Here is a 17,500-nt window from a genome sequence, read left to right as displayed (position 1 = left end):
AGCCTTAAAATAGTACTGGAAAAAGGCAATGACATTAGTTATCCCATCCGACAGAACGGAAAAAGGATAGAAAAAATGGGCCCGGGTGACTATTAACTGAAAAAAGAGACGGACAAGCGAGCGAGCCAGAGAGAGAGAGAGAGAGAGAGAGAGAGAGAGAGAGAGAGAGAGAGAGAGAGAGAGAGAGAGAGAGAGAGAGAGAGAGACTCAAACGGATCCTCTCGTAAGCAAAAACTGTGGAATGGCATTTACTTTTATCCATTCTCTCCCCTCTCCCTCCTGCTCTCCCTCCCCCTTCCTAAGCAATGCATTACTAGCGTGCGTAAATCCCTCGAATAGAACTGGTGTCCATAATCAAATATGTATCTCACTGCATTAGTTGATTCCGACAGACAGGAAACATACAAGGTGGGTGGGGACGATACAGGCTGTTTTTCCTGATCGTTTGTTTGTTAAGCAGTTTGCAGTTTGTTACTGTGCACGAATTTCTGACGAATTTTAAAATCCTGTCATGAACGTATGTACGGTTTGGAAAAATAAAACAACTACAATTTGCATACATATGAGGTGTGTGTGTGTGTGTGTGTGTGTGTGTGTGTGTGTGTGTGTGATGTATTTTTTTCTCTCTTCCATAAAATCGTCGTATTTTTATGGTGTGTCATAATACAGCATTAAAATTATTTGAGAGTACTTTATATGCATTACTTTTGTCTCATGAATCTGGACTGCAATGTGCAAGGGTTAGAGTCACCTGGATTCAGTCCTTACCAGCCGTGCATCGAGTATTCGAACACCATTAGTGAGCAGGTCGATTTCGTGTTTTAACTTCAAATGGTGGAGGAGGTTTAATTTTTCTTTTCTATCACGATTTCTTTCCTCCCAGCCTGACTTTTTTTTTACTTCGTTTTCCTTTTTTTTCTTGCCTGGATAATGGGAAATTTAAATCGTGCCCCAACAAATTTTCTGCTCTGGACACGGAACGAAAAACGAGAAGTGCAACGCGAGTATACGATGAGAGTGTTGGGTGTGCAGGTGCTTGGCTCTTCCCTTCCTCCATTCCCTCCAACACTTTCCTTCATCACCACATCCCCTCCACTACAACTTCGCGACTATCCTTCCTCTATCCTGCCCACTCATCATAACTTCACCTTCACTTGTCTTTCACTACATCATTACCTCCTTTTCCCTTATCACCTCACCATCACCCACACTCTCTACTACCATAATTACTGTCAATTCATAATCTATTTTAATACTCCGTTTTTTTTTTTTAATTTCCCTTTTCCTCCACTTATGCTGCTTTTCTCTCTCCATCTCCCTTCAACACTGTTATCTCTAAACCATTTAATAGTTTTTATTTTTCCCATTTAAACCATTTCTCCATTCCAATTCCAATAACTTTCCTATTTCTAATTTTCTCCTCTTTCTCCATTCACAGTCCCTTTATTTTCCTTTGCTAACCACTGCAAATGATTTTCAGTTTATCTTCCGTTTCTTCACCAGCTCTCATGCCTCTACTTTCATTCTAAACACTATTTAACTACTCAGCCTCGTTAACGAGCCAAAGCATGAGTGCACGTAATTAACTACTTACTCTGTTAAGGTTTTCCCGTTTTCTTTGTGGCTGCATTAATTGAAAAGATCCAACAAAATAAAATCTAAAGATGCATGAAAGCATTGATAAATCTTTCGAAATTTCCTCATGACTAAATAGAAAGAAGTGCTGTTGTGTATGATGTGTAAACTACGAAGACATTATATTTTACTCTATATACTTCCGTAAATTCTTGATTTTTTTCTCATGTGGCTCGGGAAGAAATCTACTCATTACTCCACTCATGAAAACCTATGCTTTGGATCGGTGAGTCTATCCCGGTCATTCTGACACACGAGCGCACGTGAATTGCGGGAATACTCCCTTTGCAACGATAATCTCCGATGCATTCCTTCGCGGACATAAAGAAAGTGGGAAGGCCCGAGTCAGCTGGCGTGAAGATCGGAAAATGTCTGCGTTACTAAGTCTATTCAATTAACGTTCATTATGCTTACTGGGAATATATATATATATATATATATATATATATATATATATATATATATATATATATATATATATATATATATATATATATGCCCACGCTCTTGAATCTTCCGAGTTTTCCACCATCAGGCTACGACTAAAGAGTCACTCTCAAACTAAATTTATCTGTGCTGTATACCTCTCACCTAAATCCTATGTCTATAAGAAATTCTTTGACTACTTAACTTCCAAAGTGGAGCACATTCTGACTCTCTTCCCTTTTGCAGAGATCTCCATTCTTGGAAACTTCAATGTTCACTACCAGCTTTGGTTTCCCTTTCCCTTCACTGACCATCCTGGTGAACTAGCCTTCAACTTTGCTATCCTCCACGACTTAGAACAATTGGTGCAACACCCTACTCTTATTCCTAACCGTCTTCGAGATACGCCCAACATTCTTGATCTTTTCCTGACCTCTAATCCTTCTGCTTATGCTGTCACCCTCTCTTCTTCGTTTGGCCCCTCCGATCACAATCTCATATCTGTATCTTGTCCTATCGCTCCAATCCCTCCTCGGGATCCCATTAAGCGGAGGCGCCTCTGGCGTTTTGCCTCTGCTATTTGGGGGGACCTGAGGAGGTATTTTGCTGAATTTCCTTGAAATGACTACTGCTTCCGTGTCAGAGACCCATCTTTGTGTGCTGAGCGCATAACAGAATTGATAGTGTCTGGCATGGAGACGTACATTCCTCACTCTTTTCCTCGACCTAAACCTTTCAAACCTTGGTTTAACAAAGCCTGTTCTCAAGCTATACTCGTACATGGTAGAGAGGTGGCCCACAAAAGGTACTTAAGCCTTCCATCACCAGAATCTCATGCAGTTTATATTTCTGCCCGGAACCATGCCAAGTCTATTCTCCAACTAGCCAAAAACTTCTTCATTAATAGAAAGTGTCAAAATCTTTCAAGATCGAACTCCCCTCGTGACTTCTGGCATCTACACAAATCTCCAATAACTTTGCTTCTTCTTTCCCTCCTTTATTTCAACCAGATGGCACCAATGCTATTACGACCATCTCCAAAAGCTGAACCCTTCGCTCAGACATTTGCTAAAAACTCTACCTTGAACGATTCAGGGCTTTTTCCTCCCTCTCCTCCACCCTCTGACTACTTCATGTTACCCATCAAAATTCTTCGCAATGATGTTTTGCATGGCCTCGCTGGCCTAAACCCTAGGAAAGCTTGTGGACCTGATGGGGTCCCTCCTATTGTTCTTCAAAACTGTTCCGCCGTGCTTGTACCTTGCCTGGTCAATCTCTTTCAACTCTGTCAACATCTACCTTTCCTTCTTGCTCAAAGTTTGGCTACATTCAGCCTGTTCCTAAATAGGGTGACTGTTATAATCCCTCAAACTACCGTCCTATTGCATTAATTTCCTGCCTATCTAAAGTTTTTGAATCTATCCTCAACAGGAAGATTCTTAAACATCTTTCACTTCACAACTTTCAATCTGATCGCCAGTATGGGGTTTCGTCAAGGTCGTTCTAGTGGTGATCTTCTGGCTTTCCTTACTGAGTCTTGGTCATCCTCTTTTAGAGATTTTGGTGAAACTTTTGCTGTTGTCTTGGACATATCAAATGCTTTTGATAGAGTTTGGAACAAAGCTTTGATTTCCAAATACCCTCCTACAGCTTCTATCCTTCTCTCCGTAACTTTATCTCAAGTTTCCTTTCTGACCGTTCTATTGCTGCTGTGGTAGACGGTCACTGTTCTTCTCCTAAATCTATTAACAGTGGTGTTTCTCAGGATTCTGTCCTGTCACCCACTCTCTTCTTATTATTCATCAATGACCTAAACCAAACTTCACGTCCTATCCACTCATACGCTGATGATAACACCCTGCACTTTTCCACATCTTTTCATAGGCATCCAACACTTCAGAAAGAAAGCATTTCACGCAGGGAAGCCACAGAACGCATGACTTCTGATCTTTCAAAAATTTTTGATTGGGGCAGAGCAAACTTGGTATTGTTCAGTACCTCAAAACCTCAATTCCTCCATCTATCAGCTCGATATAACCTTCCAGACAACTATTCCCTCTTCTTCAATGATACTCAACTGTCCCCCTCTTCTACACTGAACATCCTCGGTCTGTCCTTTACTTATAATCTGAACTGGAAACTTCACATCTTATCTCTAGCTAAAATAGCTTCTATGAAGTTGGGCGTTCTGAGACGTCTCCGCCAATTTTTCTCATCCCCCCCAGCTGCTAACTCTATACAAGGACCTTATCTGTCCATATATGGAGTATGCTTCACGTGTCTTGGTGGGTTCCACTCATACTGCTCTTCTAGACAGGGTGGAATCAAAAGCCTTTCCTCTCATCAACTCCTCTTCTCCAACCGACTGCTTCAGCCTCTCTCTCACCGCCGCAATGTTGCATCTCTAGCTGTCTTCTACCGCTATTTTCATGCTAACTGCTCTTCTGATTTTGCTAACTGCATGCCTCTCCTCCTCCAGCGGCCTCGCTGCACAAGACTTTCTTCTTTCTCTCATCCCTATTCTGTCCACCTCTCTAATGCAAGAGTTAACCAGTATACTCAATCATTCATCCCTTTCTCTGGTAAACTTTGGAACTCCCTGCCTGCTTCTATTTTTCCATCTTCCTAAGACTTGAATTCCTTCAAGTGGGAGGTTTCAAGACACTTACCCTTCAATTTTGGCTACCACTTTGGACCCTTTTTTGGGACTGGCATCTCAGTGGGCTTTTTTTTTTTTGTTGTTGCTCTTGGACAGTGTGTCTTATAAAAAAAAAAAAAAAAAAAAAAAAAAAAAAAATATATATATATATATATATATATATATATATATATATATATATATATATATATATATATATATATATATATATATATATATATATATATATATTGCCATTATTTAGTGAACTAATTTAAAGTACAAACCCGAGATAAACAGTATTCGATTTTCTAAATGGACCTGAAAACAACTATGATGAGTGAGGCAGAATGAAAGAAGTGGCAGTGGCCAAAGGCTGGGAACTCTTTACCATGGCGCACATTATGATTGAGGTCTATTCCCGAATAAAATCAATCAGTTGGTCAATGTATGCAAAAGCCATCACAAAATAAATAAAAAGGTTAAATAAATAAATGCGTCAATCAATGCATCACCGACGTTAATAATTTGACTTATATTACCATAACAAATATTTGCCTACAACTCCATTATTTGCGTCGGCATTGATTATGCAAGGCCGGTGCATTAATGCATCTCATGTGGCGATGAATTTCGATTTCAAAGTGAAGGTCAGCGGTGCACTCATTGATCTATTTATTTATTACAGCATTTTATCAATATGATAGTCATGATTCTTTTGGTTATTTTTCCCCCCAAGAATTTGAAATATGAAAAAATATCGAAAACAAAATAAATAATGCCACACTTCGCTATGACAACCAGTGACTCTGCCTGCAATGACAACACTCTCCAGGTCGATGTTACGGCCGTTGATATACGAGTATTTCCTTTAACCAACAGGCTACATTCTACTTACACATGGAGCTAAAACGGTAGTTTGTTTCGTTACAGAATGCCGTCATGATATGTAACACCTTTCAAGTTCTGAAGCACGATTAACTCCGGCTTAGAAAAAAAGTCGTTATCACGACAAAGCAGCTCCCGCAACACTTTAGTAATTTTACTCAAAGCAGCTGTGTGATGTCGGCTTTTATATTAATTAATCAATTAAGTAATTAATTAGCCTCATGCGAGTGTTTACTAAGGGAAGAACATTTCTCGCTGCCATTCCAAGATAATAGATTAGTGCCAGAAATACTGCTGCCGCTGCTGCTACTGCTCACTAGCGCTGATGATCAGTGCTGTTCCTGCTGCTGCTGCTACAGCTGTTACCATTACTACAACAATAACTATTGCTACTATTACTGCTACTACAGCTGCTACCGATGTTGCTGTTACTACTACTACTACTACTGCTACTACTACTACTACTACTACTACTACTACTACTACTGCTGCTGCTGCTGCTGCTGCTGCTATCGTCCTTCAGAGCAAAAGAGCAGTGACAGGATGGTGTGGCAGTCATAAGGAATTACGGGTCATATCTTAAAAAAAAAAAAATGTTGGAAAGAGACTTACTACTCGAGAGTTACTTTGAAAAAAAGTTGGTGGATATTTTAGTTGCAGGAATATTCTAGTGAAGGAAATAATCTAACGGCAAAAAAACTAAATTAGACTTTTTCGCAAGAGATGGATAAAAGGGGATCAGTTTTCTTTTGAAGGAAGTGTACTGAGACGAGGCGGGCTATTATTTTGGTGGGTGTAATATTGTTTAACTGAAAAAAATACAGTGGGGGGGGGGAGGAGCAGAGAGAAAACATCATTGAGGCGGCACTGGTAATTATCTAAGAGTCCTTTCCCGGCCTTATTACTGGTCTATTCTCTTCCACTCTTTCGGATATACCTTTAGATGAACCTAAAACGTAAATAGAAAGTGGGGGAGAACTACCCCCTTCCTTCAGCCTAACAAACTTGGGGGGACATGTGGGAAATTTTTTTTTTTTTGTGGGAAGAAAGTAACTAATAATTCACTGATTTTCGAATAAAAATTCAGACGATTACATAAGTCTTGTTCACCAATCCGTGGTTGGTGAGAAACTCCCACAGCTTTCTTTGTTCTTGCAAAACAATAGCGAGATCAACAAACTAATGACACAGCACACCCGCCACACGTAACTGTCATAACTAAAGTGACCTGCTTTGATACATAATCATACAAGTATAATGCAGTGCATATTCGAACCCACGTGGTGCTTTGTTCAACGGCACACATTAAACCATCTCGAATCAATTACTTGAATTCCGGAATTCCTTTTCTTTAATACTGAATGCCGAGTCTATACAATGGATCCCAAATTCACTATATATTCAGTGCACTTATAACGTTCATGGTTTGACGTTATAATCCAGTTCTTTGCAATGTGGAATTTACTCCTCGGCCAATAAAAGAGCATCGTTAGATTAGTATTCGGTATAGCATTCTGTCTTTCTGCCTGTGAATCCTATCGTTTATGAAATGAAACATACAATTATCTACAGGACATCAGCTGGATGTCATGGCTGCCCGAGACCTGAGCATCTCATAATTACTGAGAAGAAATATGACATTGCTGCTGTAAGTATGCCTGACAGACGCCTCATTTTACGTATACACGGTCATTGCAATGCGTCATTTAATTAATATAAGGTCTGTTAAGGTATGAATTGTCATATTATAATAATCTATTATAATTTTATATATTTATATATTATATATTTTTCTCTCTTTTTCCCTCTTTTCTCACAGCGGTGGAGTCAGGCTGAGGTCAACCGCGTTTCCCTATAAATTTTCATCCCTTATGATGACTGTGACCTATATATTGTTACTGTGACACCTATATATGTATATTGTATCATACTAAGCTCTATTTAGTACTATCATGTATACTTTTCTAATATATGTAATATATATATATATATGTATTAGGAAGAATCTATATATTGGCTAGAAGGCCACCATGATAGGAAGCTGATCCTGGCACAGAGAGTGCCAGGGGGTGAAGCGAGCAGAGAGGGCTCACTGGTGTTCCATGCCAGGTGTGGCGTCTCTGCACATACTTGTCTCTACGGAACAATAAAGTGTAAAAGCCACAACGTGTTTGATGTAACACCCTGGAGGAGCTCCTGATCCTTCACAGAAACAGAGACGGTGAGTGCGGGAGAAAGAGACCTGTGAGTCACACATAGGCAGGGTTGACATTTAAAGGAAAAAAAAAAAAAACGCTCCTTCCCTCTCCAGAAAAAAAAGAAAAAGAAAACAGCCTAAGTGTTTTTTTGGGGGGTTTAAAAAATATTTACCATATCAAAATTTAGTCTTGTATCATATTGATAAATAAGGTCTATTTGTAAACATATACATAAGCCTGATCCATTCACTTCCTGTACAGTACAAGTTATCACGAGCTTTGTCCAACCGGTCCAAGCTGTACCAGCATGACCTAAACAAGTGTCTGCTCTTCATTAATAGAAAGTGTCAAAATGTTTCAAGATCTAACTCTCCTCGTGACTTCTGGCACGTCGACAAAAACATCTCCAGTTATATATAACTTTGCTTCTTCATCTTTCCCTTCTTTACTTCAAGCTGATGACACCACTGCCATCTCATCTATTTCTAAAGCTGAACTCTTCGCTCAAACCTTTGCGGGAAACTTTACCTTGGATGATTCAGGGCTTGTTCCTCCCTCTCCTCCACCCTCTGACCACTTCATGCTACCCACTAAAATCCTTCGCAGTGATGTTTTTCTATGCTCTCACTGGCCTAAACGCTCGGAAGGCTTATGGACCTGATGGGGTCCCTCCTATTGTTCTCCGAAACTGTGCCTCCGTGCTTGCACCCTGCCTAGTCAAACTCTTTCAACTCTGTTTATCAGCATCTACTTTTCCTGGAAGTTTGCCTACATTCAGCCTGTTCCTAAAAAGAGTGACCATTCAAATCCCTTAAACTACCATTTTATTGCTTTAATTTCCTGCCTCTCTAAAGTTTTTAATCTATCCTCAACAGGAAGATTCTGAAACATCTATCACTTCACAACTTTCTATCTGACTCTGTACAGGGGACTTGTCCGTCCATGTATGGAGTATGCTTCTCATATATGGGGGATTCCACTCATACCGCTCTTTAAGACTGGCTGAAATCAAAAGCTTTTCAACTCCTCTCCTCTTACTGACTGTCTTCAGCCTTTCTCTCATCGCAGCAATGTTGCATTTCTTGCTATCTTCTGCCGCTGTATTCATGCCAACTGCTCTTCTGATCTTGCTAACTGAATGCCTCCCCTCCTGCCTCAGCTTCGCTGCACAAGACTTTCTTCTTTCTCTCACTCTTATTCTGTCCACCTCTCTAATGCAAGAGCTCAATCATTCATCCCTTTCTCTGGTAAACAATGAAATTCCCTGCCTGTTTTCGTATTTCCACCTTCCTATGACCTACACTCTTTCAAGAGAGAAGTTTCAAGACACTTATTCTGTAATTTCTAACCATCGCTTTCGACTCGGTTTGGAGACCGGCACCTCAGCGGGCCTTTATATATATATATATATATATATATATATATATATATATATATATATATATATATATATATATATATATATATATATATATATATATATATATATATATATATATATATATATATATATATATATATATATATTGCTCTTGACCGGTGCCCCTCCCACATGAGAAAAAGAAAAAAAACACTTCCAACCTTTTGCTTCACTCTAGGTTACTTTTTAATTGTTTATTTTAAAATGATTTACATATAAATATGAGCAATAAACAAAAAAATAAATAAATAAATAAACCTCTAAAATACTAACCTAAAAAAAAAACCCACCCCGAAAAAAAAAACATTGGGTTGGGTTTAAAAAACCCGGTTTTTTTTCCCAACACTGCACATAGGTGAGTAGAATTACATCTGACTGTAACAGGTCGCCGTAATACTGAGTTTTTAATCATAAATCAGTGAATTATTTGGTGCTTTCTCCTCACCCGAAAAAAATAAAAAACCCGCATTCCCACATACTCCGCAAGTTTGTTGGGTTACGGGAAGTGGGTACTTCTCCCCTACTTTGTTTACGTTTTAGGTGTATCTAAAGGTAAATGTGAAATAATGGAATAAAATAGACCAGTGATAAGGCCGGGAAAGGACTCTGGATAATTATCGACGCATTTTTTCGTGTGGCTTGTGTTAGCGACATGAATGTACTTATAATGAAACGAAGACTACCCTGCTCATCGAATCAACAGCTTCATCCTTCCCTGCTTTGCACCCGTCACTCATCTGGCAGTACCTGACATCTCTAGCCAGGTACTTAAGTAACACCACAGCACACTTGCAGCAATGGTTATCCATCTAAACTAACAGGTTCTTAAGTTCATATTACTTAAGAAAACGTATTTACTTATTACTTAAGATTACTTACTCGTATTACTTAAGATATTTGACGATATAAGAGCCTGATCATAATGGCAGTGCACCTTGTGACGTCATTTCTCTACGTGGCGAGCCGGCAATCATTGTAATGATGGCTTAGAATCAAGAAGAGTACAATCTCATTATCACTTATATCAGTACATAAAAGGCGACACCTCCACGCCTCCACTAACATAAGCGTACCATGAGAGTTCCCGTCTCGTTATTACCACTTGACTTCCCTACAGTTTCAGCCAGGCCCCTCGCCTCAGCCACGTGGGAGGCCTTTGTTAATGTTCCTCACTGGTATCTATTTCTCTTGAAGTATTGCCTCTGGCCAAACATTACACTCAGGAGCCTTCTCAAAATGCAATCTATTCTTGGTGTATCCACCAAGATACCTTACTTGATGACGAAGAAACTTCCGTAGATGAAGAAATATCAAACACGTCGACCCGTTACTTCCTTTCCCACGTAATACTGCAGGGAGAGTGATTGTAGCAGGCGGCAGCACCACGGGCATGGCCGCCTTGCCAGACGTAAAATAGTTACCGTAAAATAATAACGAAATAAAATAAAAAGATTGTGGCCATAAGAATGAAATGAACAACACACACACACACACACACACACACAACCACACACACACACACACACACACACACACACACACACACAAGCAAGCAGGTAAAAGGTGTACGACAATTATAGTAGCAATGAGTCTTTTATTTAGAGATCTGTACACAGGGACAATGATGTATGAATCCCACGACTAGATAAATTAAAAAAGGAGGAAAATGTGACACTAATTTTCATATAAATATCTAAGGAGTAATGATAAACTACAATAATCACAGTGGCTTCGTAACGAACAGTTGACAGCAACCATCACACAACGAGATAAGTCCGGAGCCTTGTTACACTGGCCTGGTCCGCAGTCACTCGGCTCTCCAGCGACCCCTTGGTGATCTGGTTAGCATCAATGTCATGAGAGCCTTGCAGAGTATTTACAAAGAAATTCAGTGACACAACACGAGAAGTCAAGTGCCACGCCTGCAGGCTGGGAGGTGGGGTTGACAGGAGCGCCGTGATACTGGTTCATACCGAAATGAGACTACTCGAACTGGGGAGATGAGTGAGCAGGACAAGACCAGTCGTTATGAGGCTGATTTGCCCTCCCTCGCACACGGCTTGCTGGGTCCGTTTATCTAGCCGTGTTCTGTCGCCGCCCCTAGCGAGGCGCCACCAGTCAGTCGGTCCTACAGGTGTTACCGGAGCTTAATCTCGCGTGACGTAGTAACCAAAATCTTCCCAAGTCACTTGGTTTGGGTCTGAAGCAAATTTAAGCAAGACTATTCACCGTGCTCGGAGCGACGTCCTGGCGTGACCCGCGGGGGCTCGACCAGAGAGATCCAAATAAAAATTAGTACATATAAAACAAGTATGACTGTCCTATTCATTAACACATCAACAATACATAGACATGGACGGGGTGATCCACACTTCCTTACGACCGGCGCCTCGTCTCCTCTTCCGTCCTCCGTCCTAATGAACCTTGACACACGTTCATCTCAGCTCCAGCACAGGTGGATCTCTTACATTCTAAAACACAAGTGTGCAAACTTACACAATAATGATTATCGTACAGCATTACATAAGTGCTAAAGCAGGTTGATATGCCTTACTGTAAAATAAAAAATAATTTGAGATAAGGTATAATCATATCTGAAAAGTCAGTTCAGTTTTTTTTTCACAGATAACTTAAATAGAATGGCCAGCATAATGGATAAACTATTCAGGCTCTACCCGGCTCAACTCATTAAATTCTGCACTGTGTCCTCGGTGCGGGGGGAGGGAGTACCACTGACGGCCCGGGGCGTGGCGGCGTGGGAGAGGAGGTTGGGGCAGCTGGGTGGAGGGGGCCGGGTCAGGGTGGCGGGCGGGCGATAGCGTTGCTGAACACGAAACACTGAGAAGTTTAAGGTCAGAAAGTGTTGAGCACAGAGTCGGGGTCAGTGCTCACCCCGGTCCGGGAAAGCGGCGGGGCGGCAGGAGAGTGGTGGTGAGTTCACCTGTCTGGGCGGCAGCGTGGCGGCGCTCTGCCGCTTTCTGCTGCGGTTGCTGCTGCGCTTGCTGCTGGTCGGCTGTCGAGTTTTTTTTTTTTCATTGCGGTAATTACTGATGATGTGGTGCCGACCGACAGGTGAGATAACTCCATGTTATTAGTCATTAAAAAAAATTACAACTGTTAAAACTGTAATAAAATTAGTCAGTGCTATTCCCTGTAATGTTCCTACTAGATAATCCATCACTAAGGAAAACATCACTTTACTAGAGTACACTCAGATTTATATATATATAATTTTTCACTGAAGCAGCGCTGACAGCTATCAATTACCATTTACATGGAAACTGGCCATGCAACGCGCGGCTCATGCCCAGAACAGGCGGCGCCGCGGGCTGCAGCCTGCACTAACAGGCGCACACACTCGCACATTAACTCACACGAACTCTAGTCCCAGTGACCAGTAGGAATGAGGTCCTCACGTGCGCCTGAGGAAGGAAATGAGGGAGGGCGTAATGACCGGCGGGACACTGGAGCCAGCAGGACTCTTGTTACTTCAGCAACGCTTCACTCATTACTCGCAAAAGATGCTGTTGTACGCAAGAAGTTCCAAGCGCTGGCAACTTTTAAGTAAATTTTCCACAGAAAGGCAAAACGTCAAACACACACACACACACACACACACACATACACATACACACACACACACACACACACACACGAGCAAACCCACACACACCAGTAGGTCCCATTGTCTTGCTTCATCCGAGGGTTATAATGCCCACCGCGGAAGCTGCACACACTCGCCACAGAACACGTGACATTGGTCAGGAGGCGTCACTGGGGTGTCCTTGAGGGGCAGGCTGCCTCGGTTCTGCGGTACCTTGTTGAGTCTGCAGTGCCACAGTCTTCCTCGTTCCTCGTGTATCACAAGTACAAAAATAGACATGGCCTACATGAAATTTGGCACAAAAACTTCTATTTACATAATTTACAAAAAGAATGGTGCAGCTATAAATACGTGATTAAATTATGTGCATATACTTCCCAGGTGGACGACAAAGTTTATATTTATTACAAGAGCATTGCGACCCGGGCGGGTGACAGGTGGAGTATGGAGGGGCACGACCTACACCTGGCGTGAGCAGCACACTCCCTCCCGACACTGAAAAGCTAATACATTTATACGAACACTCCACAACTATTACATTAGGGAATACAAAATCGTATGAAGTGTAAAGCTTGGTTGAGAGAGATGTGCTTCACAGGATATGAAGCCTGAAGCACGGTAAGACCGAAGCTTGACACCTGGAATGGTCACGCTGAGAGGTGGCGACTCATGCGGCACAGTACCTGACTTGACATGACCTGACCTGCCACGACCACCTTGCTTTGGTCACCCTGTACGCGGCCACGGCGGGAATTGGGGGAATAATAGTGTCGTGACATCGAATAGTAAATAATTTCTGATACACTTGAGTCGGGTACAGGTGCAAGTCAAAGGGGCGGGCAGGCACAAATGCTCTCTGGTGCTCCACCACATGTAATATTACGACAATGAACGCATCGATATCCTTCCCCTTCATAAAATAAGAGTACCTCCAGCCTGGGGTGTAAGACGTCCCCTTCCCTTGGGAGCCATCAGAGGAATATAATACTTTGGTCGAAAAAGAAAGTAGTAGTTTGTCTGTTACTGAAAGTTTCGTGCAAGTGTAGATTACTAACAATGATATGAGAACAATATTTCACGTACAAGTTGACGAGGATACTTGCTCTTTAGAATATACGGTCATCGCCGTGTCCAGGAGCGTTAGTGGTTCCCTAAGCCACACTTGTCCTGCCACCTTCATGTCCCTCACTTGTAGGATGTCACGAAAATTACATACTAGACGTAAGGCAAGCCAATGTGGGCACTACCTACACGGGCTTTAAGTTCTCATACTGAAGACTTGATACACTTCATAGGCTTATATGTATTTCATTAATATAACCTTAACTTGTATTTGTTCATAAATTTGTTAAAAACTGAGGTAAATCCTGTATGAACACCACAAGCAAGGCCGTCACACTCCACTGTCAGTGTGTCCGCACTATAATGCTGCCGAGTGTCCCAAAAAGAAAACACTTTATTCATTTTTTTTTTTTTTTTCAAAACGAAAAATGTCACCATTAGTTAGTTCATGAATGGTGGCATCCAGGTTCTGGTGAGCACCACACTCACCTTCCCCATAGAACGTTTGGAGCGCTTGCTCTCGTGCGTCTGAGCCGCTGCTCCACAGGGTGACCTTGTCCGCCAGAGCTTCGTCAGTTACCCATCATATTTTCAAATTAATAATGAACATCATCATGACAGCTTCACAAGTGGCGAATGTTGAGCCACAGCACAGCAGTGCAGCGGACGCCTCACACTTGCGTCACATTCCTCCGCTTCCGCTCCTGACCGTGAGAGGTGGCCGCCACCCCACCCATAGTCAGGTGGGCGGACAGCGTGGGCTTTGGGGGTGTAGGGGGAGGCACCTTTGTAGGCCCCGGTCGTCGCCCAGCTTCCCACGACACGGGTGTTGGCGCAACGGCGGAGGAGGAGGGGGGCTGGGAGTAATCCGTGGCGCTGGAGTCCACCTTGTACATGTGGAGAGACTCAGAGGGCTGAGTGGAGATCATGGAGCCACTGTCCATTGGAAGATTGTCCTCTATGTAGTGGCCATTCGGTGTGTGGTAGAAGAACGGGTGGGGCGTCACCTGGTGGGTGGGGGGCATGTAGGGCACGCCCAGGTCTGGCTGGTGCAGGGTGAGCTCCCCGCCCTCGCCGTCAGTGACATCGTGGGGATGGCGCTTCTCGTGTTCGGCGAGGAGGGTGGAGGCCGGCCAGGACTGGATGGGGCTCATGGCTCTCTTTCCGGGCACCTCGCCTTCCCCAGCTGCCGGGGCATCGGTGGGTGGCGGCGGCTTGGTGATTGAGTCAGTCTCGCTGTCAGCGTCGCATGCCCCAGGAGTTGTGGTGGCGGGCTCCAGCACGTCAATGGCTTTCTTCTCCTGCTTCTGTCGGCGACGGCGGGTCACCACTACTAAATAATACACGGCCATAACTAGTATCACCACCAGGATGCCGCAGCCAGCACCCACGATGGCCAGGATGTTACGAGTAGAGAGTGACGCGGGCTGAGGGGTGGTGACCCCTAACTCGCTAACGCTGCCACTCACCGCCCCGCCCAGGGTAGAGCCGCGGATGTTTTCAGTGGTGGTGGGCGGGTGCGGCATGAACACCTCAGCCGTGTTGGACCATGGACCTTCCACCTCCAGGCGACTCACGGCCCTGATGGCCACGTAGTACACTCCATCGTGACGCCCCCAGCGGACCGTGTGACTCGATTCGGTTCCCACTATGTTTGGTGATGACCACTCGGTGGCCCGCTCACCGCGGCCCTGACCCGTATTGGCGGCGTCCCGCGAAAACGTAACTTCATATCTCATGGCTGAGGAGAGAGAGTTGAAGAAAGTGTAAGATTACTGAAACATTTCTTTCATATGTTACTATAACTCTATTCTTTAAACTTCATACAAAAATCTTTTCACATTTAAACATTAACTTTCTCTTTTCCTCTACCTCCATGTATTCCCATTACTTTCCTCAACTTATCTCAATCTGTTGTACCTTAATGATCACATCCCATGACTCACCTGTGCCGTGGTCACGCTGGTCTCCGGGCGCCGTCCAGTAGAAGGTGATCTGTTGGGCAGGTGCGTTGATGACAGCTCGCAGGTTGCCGATGCGTGAGGGGGGGATGTGGGAGAGGGAACGTTCACCGCCAATCAGATCTATCAGGCCTACAGTCACAGTGCGGGAGAGCTGGCCAGTCGGGCGAGTTGTTGCGTAGGGCACCACAGAGCCGCAGCACCTCGGCCACACTACGGATGCCAGATGGGTTAGGTACGTAGCTTCTTGTTCCCCACCATCGTAAATATATTCAAAGTATGCTGTTCTTTCTCATTCATGATTCCCGCCATTACATATGCATACATATACTACACTTCATTGTAATTCATGATTTCCACCATTATAGATAAACGCAGAAGCTACTTTCCTAATACTGAACCAAGTGACTCACCTGGGTTATAGGCATGCGTGCGCGTGTACTGGGCACCAATACCAGCCACGCCCACCTGTCCAGTGTAGTGGGTGTGGGTGCTGGTGTAGAGGCGCCTGGGGGGCTCGATGAACTGACGAGAGGGAAGGATGATTTGAGCGACTCCCGAGTTGTCGGAGAGGGAGACAGTGAGGGTGTAGCGGGCGTCTGGGGCCTCCAGGGGCGGCAGGTAGCGGGAGTACACGCCGTCGTGGCGCGTGATGTCCGCGTCTAATAAAGCAAAGGAAAAGTTAGTAGGTGAAGGTGACTGGACGCGGCGGCTGCTGCTTGGCTGAGTAATGACGTGAGGCAGGAGAGAGGAAAGGGTCACCAGCATTAAAGCTGCCAGTCACGGCAGAAAAGCAAGCAGCTGAGTCGGTGGACAGTACAAATTGAGTAGTGATGATATGGGCAAAATTTTCAGTTATTCAGATTGAGAGATGTCTTTTCGATAAGGCATTGTGATTCAGGTGTTAGTTGAGCCAAGTTGCTGACCGGAACGCACATACTGAACTGCTTTATATGTACCGTACAAGCCTCTCTTACTATAATCTATATAAATATCTGTCTGTTTGTCTGCGGCTGGCTGATTGTGTCTGTTAGCGATTCACTGCCGAACCGCAAGACTTATCACGATGATATTTTGCATGGGGGTTCCCTTTCAACCGGGGAAAGACACGGGAACTAACATAACTAACATAACGCAAGCTTCGCTTTAATTACAACAATTAGGTGACTGGTTACAAATCATTGTTTTAATGATTTGTAACCAGTCACCTAATTGTTGTAATTAAAGCGAAGCTTGCAATTTTTAGGAATGATCTTTGGAGTTAAGAGGAAGGAGCTTGGATTTATAACGAAGAAATCTCGATTTGATAGGAAGCAGGTGGAGCAAAATATTTGAAAAGGAAGGAGCTTAGAGATAATAGGAAGAAACTGGGATTTCAGAAATGGATCTAAGATAAAGATGGATAGATATACTGATAGCGACAGATAGAAACATATAAATAAATATATAAGAGACTGAACAGATTTAAGGTACTTTAAAAAATATGTAGAAATTACATGTTTGCCTAGCTTACCACACGACTGGCTTAATGTAATGCAGATACTTTACCCAGGCAACGCCGAGTAACTCTCCCAGTAATGTAATAAAAACAAATCATCGCAAACAACTTAAGGTAAGTTTTTCGCTTCATGAAGGTCAACAATACTTATTACATAACTCACCTTATGA

The 17,500-nt window shown here is 43.2% G+C and overlaps 1 protein-coding gene across 13 annotated transcripts in view; it reads right to left on the bottom strand.

The window, feature by feature from the left end:
• LOC135109078 (calcium-activated chloride channel regulator 2-like) overlaps nucleotides 1-17,500 on the bottom strand; it is a 460,219-nt gene that overhangs the window by 272,529 nt on the left and 170,190 nt on the right. For all 13 annotated transcript variants that reach the window (XM_064020133.1, XM_064020128.1, XM_064020124.1 and 10 more), the window contains exons 11-13: nucleotides 16,246-16,494; nucleotides 15,818-16,045; nucleotides 10,481-15,612 (exon numbers count right to left, since the gene is read on the bottom strand). In XM_064020133.1, coding sequence (XP_063876203.1) covers nucleotides 14,543-15,612; nucleotides 15,818-16,045; nucleotides 16,246-16,494 — 1,547 coding nt within the window. In that variant the 3' untranslated portion in view covers nucleotides 10,481-14,542. The remainder of the gene's footprint in view (nucleotides 1-10,480; nucleotides 15,613-15,817; nucleotides 16,046-16,245; nucleotides 16,495-17,500) is intronic.

This window comes from Scylla paramamosain, chromosome 18 (assembly GCF_035594125.1).
Source record: "Scylla paramamosain isolate STU-SP2022 chromosome 18, ASM3559412v1, whole genome shotgun sequence".
NCBI classification, from domain to species: Eukaryota; Metazoa; Arthropoda; class Malacostraca; order Decapoda; family Portunidae; genus Scylla; species Scylla paramamosain.
Note: the sequence above shows the minus strand (reverse complement) of the source record. Positions and strands in the feature narration are given on the sequence as shown.